This window comes from Apodemus sylvaticus, chromosome 4 (assembly GCF_947179515.1).
Source record: "Apodemus sylvaticus chromosome 4, mApoSyl1.1, whole genome shotgun sequence".
Taxonomy (NCBI): Eukaryota; Metazoa; Chordata; class Mammalia; order Rodentia; family Muridae; genus Apodemus; species Apodemus sylvaticus.
The window spans coordinates 64639359-64651725 of record NC_067475.1 but is presented as its reverse complement, the minus strand read 5'-3'; the positions used below and the strand labels follow the sequence as shown (position 1 = coordinate 64651725).

General features: G+C 38.5%; 1 protein-coding gene across 1 annotated transcript in view; it reads left to right on the top strand.

Annotated features, from left to right (window-relative positions):
• The window catches only part of Tbx15 (T-box transcription factor 15), a 104222-nt gene that overhangs the window by 53225 nt on the left and 38630 nt on the right, over positions 1-12367 (top strand). The window contains exons 2-5 of the mRNA XM_052178558.1: positions 2638-2851; positions 6595-6696; positions 8344-8515; positions 9607-9774. Coding sequence (XP_052034518.1) covers positions 2638-2851; positions 6595-6696; positions 8344-8515; positions 9607-9774 — 656 coding nt within the window. The remainder of the gene's footprint in view (positions 1-2637; positions 2852-6594; positions 6697-8343; positions 8516-9606; positions 9775-12367) is intronic.

Below are 12367 nucleotides of genomic sequence, written 5' to 3'. Positions count from 1 at the left end.
CAAGGTCTGATTAGCCCACTCCAGAATGGGGGAAGGGTACATTAAACTCACTACCTATGAAGAACTTTTGGTACTACACAGACAAATGGGATTTCAAAACCCATCTCTATGGCTGAGTGTGTGACATTACAATCTCTCTGTTGCTGAAGGACATCTCAATCAAGCTAGGATGGGCATTTGTCTCTCAGCAGCAGCTCTTATCTTAGACTTGTGCTGAAAGGAGATAAAAGAAAGTTCTGGTTAGCCCAAGTCATAAAACTATACTTAAATATGTAGAGCCTAGAAGTACAACCTTCCAATGATTTTTAATGAAGAGAGTTTCTGGATTAAGATTATTGGTAAACTAACATTTTTGGTGAGAATCAACTTTTATGTAGAAAATAGGTAGTTCCTGCAGGAACATGATTCTATTCAGAAGTGATAGATGACAACTTGGGAAGACTGGATAGAAATAACCTTTGCTTCTTCCATATGGATGGTGGCAAAACTGTGGATGTTGCCAAAGATGATGCCTGGATTTGGGAAAGGAAAAATCTGGGGCTGGAGAAAGTGAGATGTGTTGTTCACAAGCCTAGAAATCAGTCATAGGCAAATGTAGAGGGCGGAAAGATGATCTGGCTTTCTGTCTCATCCTTTTCCCATTTTACTAGTGTCAAGATATGACCCTTGACAACACTGAAATGTCATTTGTCAATAGATGTAAGCAGACATCCTCAAAAGGAGATACAAATTCCCAAAGAGGGTATAAAAAATGGGGCCAATGTTGCAAATAATCAGAGACCAAAACTATAGTGACATATTATCTATATCAGTGAGAATGATCATTCTAAAACAAATAATAGATAACAAGTGCTAGCCAAGACACAGAGAAAAGAGACCCTCTGTATACTTGTTAGTGAAAATGAAGCATTGTGCAGTCGTTGTGAAAAACACCATGGAAGGTCTTAAAATTTTTAAAGTGGAATTACCATTTCATCTAGTTATCTCACTATTAGGTATAGATCCAAAGAAATTAAGTCAGCATGTCAAAAAAACCTTCTGCACTAAGTCACAATACTCAAGAAATAAAAATAGCATATGTACCCATCAACATTTATACAATGAAATACTATATCATCATAAAAAAGGATGAAATTCTGGCATTTGCAGCAACACAAATAGATCTGGAGATCATTAGTTTTGCTAAAAGAATCCAGATACAAGAGAAAAGCACTGAAAAATCTCACTTATATGTGGTATCCAAAAAACTTGATGTCTTTGAAACTGAATATAAAATGGTGGTTTGCTGAGGCTCATAAGAGCAGGAGTAAAGTAACTCCATCAATGGCTACTAGGTTACACTCAGTAAGAACAATAAGTTCTGGTGTTCTAGATCTTAAAAACATTTGTGTGTGTGTGTGTAGCCTATATATACAATATGATTTAATTAGCCATAATGAAGAGTGAAATCATTTTGTCTGCTGGAAAATTGGAGATAGTCATCATATTATAAAATCAAAATAACATAAAATTAATTAAGATAAGCCAGGCTTAGAAAACCAAGTGTATATTTCTCTTGTTTGTTGGTCCTATCTATAGCTTTATATGGTGGTAAGGGGTGGGTTAAATAAACAGGTCCTTTCAGCTTGGCATCATTTGTCTTGAGATGAGTATGGAAGATGATCTGAATGTGGAAAATCTTAGGATTTAGAAATTTTATTATTAGGCTTCTAAAAGTAAAGCTTTGGTACTTTAGAATGTTTGATTCCAGCTTTCTCCTTCTCCCTCTTAGCACTGCCTGGTCCCTTTGCTCACCTCCTCTTCTTGAGAACAGAAAGCACAAGAAAAACCTACAGAGGCAAGAACATTAGATTCAGCTTTTATTTGGTTGCTCTGACTCCCACCTTCCTTTCCAGATCACTTCTGCTTTACCTCACCCACACAACAGAAACCATTTGAGGTGTCTCTTGACACCACTTATCCCCGTCATTTCCATTGATTTCTCTAGAAACTTTTCCCATATGGTTATGTCTTTGCCTCATAAAAGAGGTGTTTTTTTCCCTTCAATTAAAAATGGTCTGATTGGGGTTTTAGGAAAAAAACATTTACTCAAATGTGTGACAGATGAATCTAAAGATGGCAAGCCATGCTTCACTATGTTGGTGATCAGGGAATAGATGGGTGGAGAAATTATAACGGAGGATTGGCAGTGGTGTGCTGTGTCAGGGAGCTAGAGGACAAGATGATGGGAGCAATAAATGGAACTATGCAATCAAGATCTGGAGATGGAGTCTGGGCTGATGATTCTCATTTCATGAGCCCTGTATCTTGTCACTTTAGCCCGACCTCCCTTCAACATGGAGTATTCTTTATTTTACCTGTTTCAGGCCAATTTTCTTCAGCTGTTGCTAAAACTTACTAAAATGCCAGATGTCATGTTGGAAGCATAAAATCTGAAAGAAAGTCATAAATCACCAAAACAATCCATAAAGTAAAGAATAAAGCTCCCAAGTATGTACTCTGGAGTGTCTCAGCCTCAAGTCTCCATTTGTTCACCCCTCTCCCGAGTTCTGTGTGTCTCCCCATCCAGTTCTTTCTGGCCAGGCATGGGGGCAACTGGGTAGTTTCTCACTTCCACTTTGATTGCTCACTTTGCAGATTCTGAGCAGAGCACTGGGTCGGACTCTGAAGTGCTCACTGAGCGAACCTCCTGCTCCTTCAGCACTCACGCTGACCTGGCATCTGGTGCTGCAGGCCCTGTGCCTGCCGCCATGTCTTCCATGGAAGAGATTCAGGTGGAGTTACAATGTGCTGACCTCTGGAAGAGGTTCCATGATATCGGAACAGAGATGATCATCACTAAAGCAGGCAGGTAAGGATGTCCTGTTGAGTGACCACACTCAAAAGACACTACAAAAGTGTCTTTTGTACTACAAAAGTGGACCCTGTTTCTCCTATTGCCTTTTACCTGTGGTAAAAATCAGTGAAGCTCAAGCATCGCACTTTTTTCCATGTTTGCTGATGGCAGTCTTTCTGTGTGTGCTACTCTTTTTCTAATTTCTTCTAAGTGCTTAAATCCAGCATCATGTCTACTGTCACAAGCATCTTCTGTCTTCAGGCATACTTAGTCATCTAGTTCTTGACACACAATAGATAAAAGTTAGGTCCAAAGCAAGTGCTTAATCCTCAGAGCAAAAATTTAAATGAAACCTTTCTAATGAAAACAGCTTGCATCTTCCAAGACTAAAATAATCATATACCTGTATAAAAATGTGGCTTGGTGCAAACCTGTGGAGCCAGGTTTATCAATTTATAGTGTTTTATTGTTGAAATTATCATATAAAATTCATGATGATTAAGAGAGTCTCTTTAAAGACAATAAAAGTTTGCAAACTACCATCTCTCTTAAAAAAGGCACCTTTGGTAAAACTAACTCAACTAGCATCCTTCAGTTTTCCATAGCTAGGTGTGTATTTTGTGCTGGACACTGAACACATACATGGTACTTAAACTTCAAAAACAGCCTATGGAGTTGAGATATGACATTCTATATGAATTTGAGGAAAGAGACTATGCCACTTGACTGAGGAAGTCAAGGACTATTGAGTGATTTAGCTCCAAATTTCATGCATATGGGTGACTCTAAGATAATGATCATGATTATTTATTGATTTTCCCCCTTAATATTTGGAGTTTTTGCCTCTGACTCAAAATGAAACCGATTTTGATAAAACTGAATTTGGATTAAGCCTTCAAGTATATAGGTATAGTTAATGAAATTAAGCATGACTATACTAGTTCTACAGTCTTAAACCATATCTATTCTTATCTCCATCTCCATAATCTATATCTATGCCTTGAGATCTCTCTCTCTCTCTCTCTCTCTCTCTCTCTCTCTCTCTCTCTCTCTCTCTCACATCTATATCTTTGTTTATGTCATGGGGATGGGAAGGCTCCATTTCACTATTTTCACACTATTTTCATGAAAATACTCATTAGGATTATCATCTCCATGGATATAGAGAAACCAACAAATTCAATAAAATGTCTGCAAATCATGGATTAAGAGAACGTGAATTCATGCTTGTTTTGTTTCCCTGATGGTACCCTCCTTGCCTTTTCACTCTTAGTAGTGATGGAAATGCTATCTCTTATTACTTCAATTTTATTCTTCTCATCTTTTACATTTTATGGTGTTGAAAGTTGGAGGAAAAAAAGGCAATTAAATGAATTGCCTTTTGGTAGAGAGGATGAACAGAGAGGGAAAATATTACAACTAACTTTTGTCTAGAATGTTTTTCCATTTGGGTTTTATATGGCCATTGGGTCTATGCTTGCCACACAGTCTTGTTCCTGATACCATCACCCATATTGTCCCACTTTGGAGATTGGTACACTGGCATACCCCCAACCTTTCAGTGTTTAATTTTGGGATTTCACAAGAGCTTCTTGTTTATTGACAATCATACTCCCTTGCAGTTTCTTCTTTAGTTATAATAAAGATCTATTTTTCTAAGTTATGATAGATAAGTAGGATTATTTGTCTTATTACAATTAGGGAAATCTTATTTTCCACTTATATCTTCCTATACACCAAACCATCCTCCTGCTGATTTGGATTGATTGCAGTGTACAGAGCCCTCAATTTGGGGAACACCAAGTAACCATTGCAATCAGCACCATGGACAGAGATGCATGTTGGGATTAATAGATTTAGAAGACAGAAAAGTTTATCTAAATTTAACCATAAAATTAATACCAAACACAACTCACTTTATGATACATGGAAGATCATTTATTTTCATCAAGTTATCAATTATCTTTGTGTAATGTACTAACATAGTAACACAAAGAACAGGCGGTATCTGGAGAGTTCAGAAAATTCACACAATTTTAAAACAGGTGGTCAGTTCAGGGATAATCTAGTGCCTTTGCTTTGTGTTATGGATGATAAGAATGGAATGATTTTTCCTAAAATAAGTTTAGACTTTGACTACTTATACAAGTGTTTCAGAGAAAATAATCAAATTAAAAATATTAAGTGCCCTTTCTTTGAAGTTATTAAGGCAAAACCAAATCTATTTCTTTGGATGTAGCACAGCCTCTGTAGGTGGCCAAGAGGAGGCACATCTCTCCTCCATTTGTAAGTGAGAGAGCGTTTTCTCTCTGTGTCTCTCACCAGATGCTTCCTAGCAATTAAAACATAGAGGAAGAGTGTAATTCATTGCTGTTAAGAAGGTAATTACTGATCTCTGTTTAAAAGCATAGACTAAGTGTCTCAGATGTTTGAAAGAATTAATGTAGATCAAAGTGTGTAGCTCATACTGAATGTTATTAAGTGTAGCCAAACATCACATTTTATTGGGAAGACTAAAATTCAGGGCCTCCCAATTAAAGTTATGAGGATGGGATGAGAAAATATAAAACAACTGGAGAAAAATAAAGTGTGAAAGGAGGAACAGCTATGCATTTGATGCAAGTATTTCAGAATTCACCACCATTTCTATCCAAGTTCTCTTGTCTCACCAATGTGATTCTCATGGAACAGTTTTGCTGCCAGAAAAGTATTTGCTTTGTGTCTTACCTTTCCTGGATAAGGAGTGAATGTGAGGCTTGTACAGAAAGTCTTGCACACATTTGCAAGATGGCTGTCTAAGGTCAGGGCATGGTCTATGGCCGTGAAATGGAGCAAAGCCAATTAGGCCATATGTGGATCAAGTTTGTGACCTTGACCTCATTAGCACCGTGGTCGGCTTGGCTCTATTAACTAGCCCCAGATGGTTAAGCTTAATGTAGCATTTTGTGTACAAGCACCCTAGAGCACACTCAGAGCAACCCACATTTCTGAACTGAGCACTTTTTAAATGTCTGGTTTGATGCAAACAAGCTTGGTGTCTTTCCTTTCTTCTTGGAGTGTGTGAGGAGAATGGCAAACTTTATTCTATGTTAGTTGAAATTCAATACCTCTTTTGGGCTGTGCCCTCTCCTCCCTTCAGTTATGAGAGAAGCTGTAAAGTGCCACATCCTGACCTCACTTGTTTTGTCAAGTTTAACAAGCCATTGTGGTGGAAGCGAGGCATTGCCCAGAGGCCAGTAGACTTCATTTGGTATTTGCTCCTTATTCCACAGGGTCCTTCCTCTGACACACACGTTGACAGCCTGAGAAATTGCAGAAATTTTTGCTCAGTTTTATGCACTGAAAAAAAATAGAAAGAAAGAAAACTTTGGTGGGTCTTTGTTTGGAAACTAGTGGCACATTCATTTTGTTTCATTATTTTTCTTGAGAAATTAATTTTCAGTGATAATTTTCAAATAAACTCAGTATTTTATGCATAATACTAAAAGGTTAATTAAAATATAAAGCAGAGTCAGGTATGAACTGTTTGAGTGTATGAGGTAGGTTAAATTTAAGCTAAGAAGAGATTCTATTTCAGCAATGCGAGGAGTCTCCATCACAGTTTGCAGAGATCATTTACAGCAAAATGATAATCAACCCAGAGGATTAGTGATATTGGGTTTTGATGTGCTTAAAATACCCAATGAGAAGACACTCTCAGCTCCTCCTCCAGTTTACCTTCCTCTTCTTCGTGCTCATGACCTTATTCATCTTCACAGGAGAATGTTTCCTGCCATGAGAGTGAAAATCACTGGCCTGGATCCACATCAGCAGTACTATATAGCAATGGACATTGTGCCTGTGGACAACAAAAGATACAGGTAAGAACTCTGGGAGTCTGGAACTGTGGACATCACCAATAGCCCAAGGGAATTCTTTAGACTTGTTAGGTTAATAAGGGCAGAGGATACACCAATGGTCTGTGTGGCAGAGTCCCAGGCAACAAACAGTAAAAATAGAAAACCAGGGATTAGTAAGTGTGTTCTCAGCAACTCCCCTCATCTCTGGACAGAAGGGGATTTTACAGCGTCCCTTACAGGAGCAAGCAGTATGTGGCTCTTTCTTGAATATGAAATAAACTGAGGTCATGTTAAGGTGATGAACACATTGGATGCTCTGACTTGTGAAATGGTGAGTTGGAATTTAGTTTAGTTTAGTTTTTGCTTTTTGAGAAAGAAGTAGACTCATGTGATATTTATTTTTCAGTTGCACATCTGATATACAACTCTTGAAAAGATGGGTAGGAAAAAAATAGGAGAATTGGAAAGATTGTAAGAAGAGAGTCTTATCAGGGGAACAACTGTCCTTAATATGGATGTGGATGAGTCTGATACAAAACGTTATCTCAGATTTATCTCAGTGTATCCTCCAAGTTTCTTTGATGGCACATCTATTGTTTATTATAAAACAATGATGATTTGCTCAGTGTCTTGAGACCCCAGTCAAATCAGTGGTGCACTTTTAAGATGTCTAACTGATGAGAATTTTGCTCCAGCCTGTGAGCTTGGATGGGGAAAAAATGGATGGGGAAGTACTATAATACTATGAAAAGAGAACTAGCTAAGAGAGGCATGGTCTATCTGATAGGGGTTAGGAGAGAAAATGCTTCTAGTAAGTTGAAGAGAACCTTGGAAGCTATATAATTCAGGCTGTTTTCCAGAGTTCAGGGTCCTACATGTAGTCCTTTAGAATGGAAACATAAGGAGGTGGCAGATGTATGGTATGGGTCTAGAGGACCACTGAAAAATTGGTGAGCTCTGTAAAGGGGAATTTGCTACCATCAACATATTATGTACAGGGGCATTGTGGAAAAATGATGTGAACGATGAAAACTTTCCAAAGCAAGTTTGTTAACATGAACATCAGAAATATTTGATCTGAGAGTGGTTACAATGATGCAGGAAGCCTTCCATTTGCCTTGTAGAATTGCCTTGTAGAATTTGGATGACTAGCAAGGAAATGGTTAATGAGTGAGAGGCTTGGAGGGTCCCTGCACATGGCTCTTTTCCATAGGACAATAGGAAAGATGTTTTTAATAAGGAACAAAATGCTGAACAAGTGGCTGAAGATGATATGGTTTGCATTTGAAAGGTGAAAGGTTGCAGTAAAATACCTTTTCTTTAGCTAGATACGGACTCAGGATGCCTGTGTGCACACTAGGGTGCATGGCACAGAGAGTGACTCTGAGGATGTTTTCCTCACAAGAGTGGTGGCTTTGATCATTTCACCATGACAGTTCTGCCATTCCCATCCCATCCTATTGTCCACTGCCATCTCAATTTCATTTCCCTCCCCCCTCCCCTCCCCGATAGTCCACCTTTCTGCTTTTCTCATTTATTTTCTCCATGTCATTCCTGTAATTTTGTTTCCCTGTCATCTTTTCCTTGTCGCTTTCTTTATTTGTTCCTTGGGCCTTGATTCTTCAGAGCATCTGCCTCTAAATTCTCTCCCTTCCGTCTGTGTTTCAGATATGTGTATCATAGCTCTAAGTGGATGGTGGCTGGCAATGCTGACTCCCCTGTGCCTCCAAGGGTCTATATACATCCAGATTCCCTAGCTTCTGGAGACACCTGGATGAGACAGGTGGTTAGTTTTGACAAACTCAAGCTGACCAACAATGAACTGGATGATCAAGGACATGTGAGTTAAAGAACCCCACTCGTCCCCTGCATTCTTTACCTAGTATCGCACCCCTCACTTCTACATCCCTCACCCCTGCAACCCTCACCCCCTGCACTCCTCTTTCCCCTTTTGCTTTAGAGCTTATTAGTCCCAGGGTCTTTCAAGCAGGTAAAATAAGAGACTGTCTGCCATGTCAGATAACTAAGCTTAAATGATTTTTTCACTTAAATTTCATTTATTACAAATCTAATGTTTAAGAAACATCTGCTGTGCATCAGCTTGTACTTATCAGACAAAGTCCTTTTTTTGCTCCAGACATTTACAGTCCAGACAAGGAGGTAAGACAGAAACAAAGGGCAGATTAAACACTGGCCAACCCTCCCCTCCCCCAATTTTCAATAGAATAACTCCTCACAATGCAACCCTGAAGAGGTCAAAAACAAACAAAAAAAATAATGAAAGCTTTGGCTGATTGGTTAAGAAAGCTGTGATTTTACAAAAGAAGTCTTAAGCTGTTCTGGTATAACTGAAACAAGTGAGATTATTAATTTACCTCTAGCAACAAAACATGTACTGAGTTTTCAATCAATGCCAGCATCATTCTTGGTTACTGCTGCTATTTTCTTCAAGGAAATATGTTCTGAGTTGCTAAGATCACAGATATGTCACCTGCACTTCTGTGACATAAAAGAATGTCTACAAATTCAGTGAGCATGAATAACTGGTGACTTTAAAGGCAGCGTGACCACCTGCTGAAAACTTGAAGGCAGAGGGAAAGACAACACAGGGCAAAGGTTGAGAACTTTCAGTGGAGTGTTGTCCTAACACAGGAATGGGGGGGGGTCGGCATTTTTCCAGTTAAATAAATGAACCACATATAACATCTGTGATGAGTGTGGCCTATCATATGTTTCCAGGTAAAGCTAGCCAACAGCCTAGTTCTAGCCATATGTACATATGTACTCATTTCTACACCCTTGTGCTCCCTACCCTTAATCCATCCTAGTCCTATACTGCTTCTGTTTTATGATTTATTTTGCATGACAGTTTGAAAAGACACAGGAACCTTACAGTCATGCCCAGCATAACCTTTCCTCCTTGCATTTCAGATCATTCTGCACTCCATGCATAAATATCAGCCACGAGTCCATGTGATCCGTAAAGATTTCAGCAGTGATCTTTCGCCCACCAAACCTGTACCTGTGGGAGATGGGGTGAAAACATTCAACTTTCCTGAGACCGTGTTTACCACAGTTACAGCTTATCAGAACCAGCAGGTAAGAGGCCTCTGTGGTGAGCCTGCTGCCCCACAACTTTCAGAGAAGCTTTATCTTGTTTTTGGTGAGGAATGCTTAGTTTTCAATGACACAGAAAAGTCAGAATTAGAGATATCAGTTTGTTTGTTTTTTAAACTTTTTCTTATACATTGTACCTTAACTGCAACCAATCTCCATATCCCATCTCCCTTTCCTCTTCTCTAGATCCACCCCTCCTTTGTTTCCCTTCAGAAAAAGAGCAGGCCTCCCAGGGGTATCAGCAGAACTTGTCTTAACAAGTTACAATAAAATGGTACAAACCCTTATATAAGGCTAGATGAAGCAACCCAATAGGAGGAAAGGCTTCCAAGAGCAGCAAAAGAAAGCTACCCCTCACTCCCACTGCTGGGAGTCCCACAAGAACACCAAGGTACACAGTCATAACTTTCCTGCAGAGGACCTAGCTCAGATTCATACAGGGTCCATGACTGTTGCTTCAGCCTCTGTGAGCTCCTATGAGGTCTTAGTTGATTCTGTTGGCCATGTTCTCATGGGAGAGATACCAGTCTTGCAGCACACATGAAGTATCGGTGATGACAGTGTGGTGATGTCCAGTGACAGCTGGCATGGTCTACATTTAGCTCAGGAACAAGCTCCTTCATAAAGAGCACCTAGCTCCTGTGTGGTCTTTATGTCTTCTTACGTTCGTGACATTTTCCACATTCTGGCACATCTTATCGTGGAAGTTTGATTCTTTTTTCTATATCTGAAGATTTCTGTGCGTATCTCTCTTCCATTGTGATCTCAAAGCCACAGGCCTCTCAACTATCAGACACATGTCTTCATTTCCAGACTCTGTGTACTTCCATGCAACCAATAACCACACAGGGATCTTTGACATTTTGTTTCTGGCAAATACACATTTATTCACTAAGTAGGTACTGGGAAGCTTGTAGGTTCTAGTCTTTGTAGAGAAATAGAGCTGGCTAAAGGAATAGTTAACATGACTGCTTTTCTTGCCAAGAGCTTTAGTTAGGAGAAAACATAAATACACAATGGCAACAAAGTGCAATAATCCAGCAGCAAACATGGGGACAGAGAACTCCTGGATTTGTAGAATGAGAAAGCTTTCCTGGAAGTGTTGATGCATTTTCTGAGATAGTGACACACACAGGAACCAGTCAGACTCCCATAGAAGATAGGGGGATAGGAGACAGCAGAGGCAGCAATAAGGGATTACTGCCTTCTTCTAAACATTGCTCAGTTTGACTTTTTGAAGTAGGTGGCTGAGTGAATCTATAAATGATCTTTATGAAGTTCTCTAAAATGTACATCAAACCATTTTTATATACTATTTTATATTGTCAAATTGTCTGATTAGTAAAATACTTGCAGTGAATGGATCCTTTACTGAAATATTTCAGTTTATTAAACCTATATATTAGCATCCTTTCATTTGAGATTGACTGGAAGCAAAATGAACTTACTTCACTGTTTGATGCCCTTTGAACTAGATGCTCTATTTTGTGCTTAGAGCAATTGAAAAAAAACCATTTGATAATTATTAAGTGCTTTCTTTGTACTAGCTAGCTGATGGTGATGGATTTTTATAATCTATGTCTCATATGGGAAGGCTATTGCTAGCTTTTTTGGTCTACTGGATAACACTCCTTAGAGGTTCTTTACTCTCTGAGGAGATTAAACACTGACTGTTGGAGTTTCTTTTCCAACCTGTGTACAGTGTTCCTAAGTTCATATTTTCTTTGCAGATGCTGTGTTTTACCTAAAGTAGGGGAAGAATCAGAATTTGCTTTGTACACTGTTTAAATTACTGAATACTTTCAAGCTTCTTGCATAGGAAGGTTGCAGAGGCCAGAGAGGGCTGCACAGAAATCTTTAGTAAAGTTTTCAAATTTTGATACAAAATATAGCAACATATGCACATGGCCTTTAGAACAACTGGCATCTGAGGTTCATTATGTTCCAAAAGAGAGGTACTATGAGTCCAATTACGGTTTTAATTAGTAGATTTTTTTCTTCTTCTGAAGATAATGCTGTGGTAATGAGTATTTGAGTTTTAGGACATACATGGTAGAAAAATACAGAATACTGACCAATGAACATAGAACTATTTCATCCAGGTTGAGTTTAGAGGCCACTGGAGTGGTTATTATAATCTACCCGGAGGCCAGAAACTTCCATTCACTTTGACAATGAAGGGTGATTCAACACAACACAGGTACCTGGTATCTCTCTTATTACTCCATTTTTCTCCAGTAGAAGTGTCCCCTGTCTGAGTATATTTCACTCATATATATCTATATCTATATCTATATCTATATCTATATCTATATCTATATCTATATCTATATCTATATCTATATCTATATCTATATCTATATCTATATCTATCTATCTCTATCTATCTATCTATCTATATATCTATCTATCTATCTATCTATCTATCTATATATATATATATATATATATATGTATATATATATATATATATATATATATAGTTTGTAGATGGGCTGGGCTGGGACAAGTAGCATGGTTAAGAGCTTGAGATTCTATAGCAAAATACCTGTTTAACTATGACTGAAACACTGGT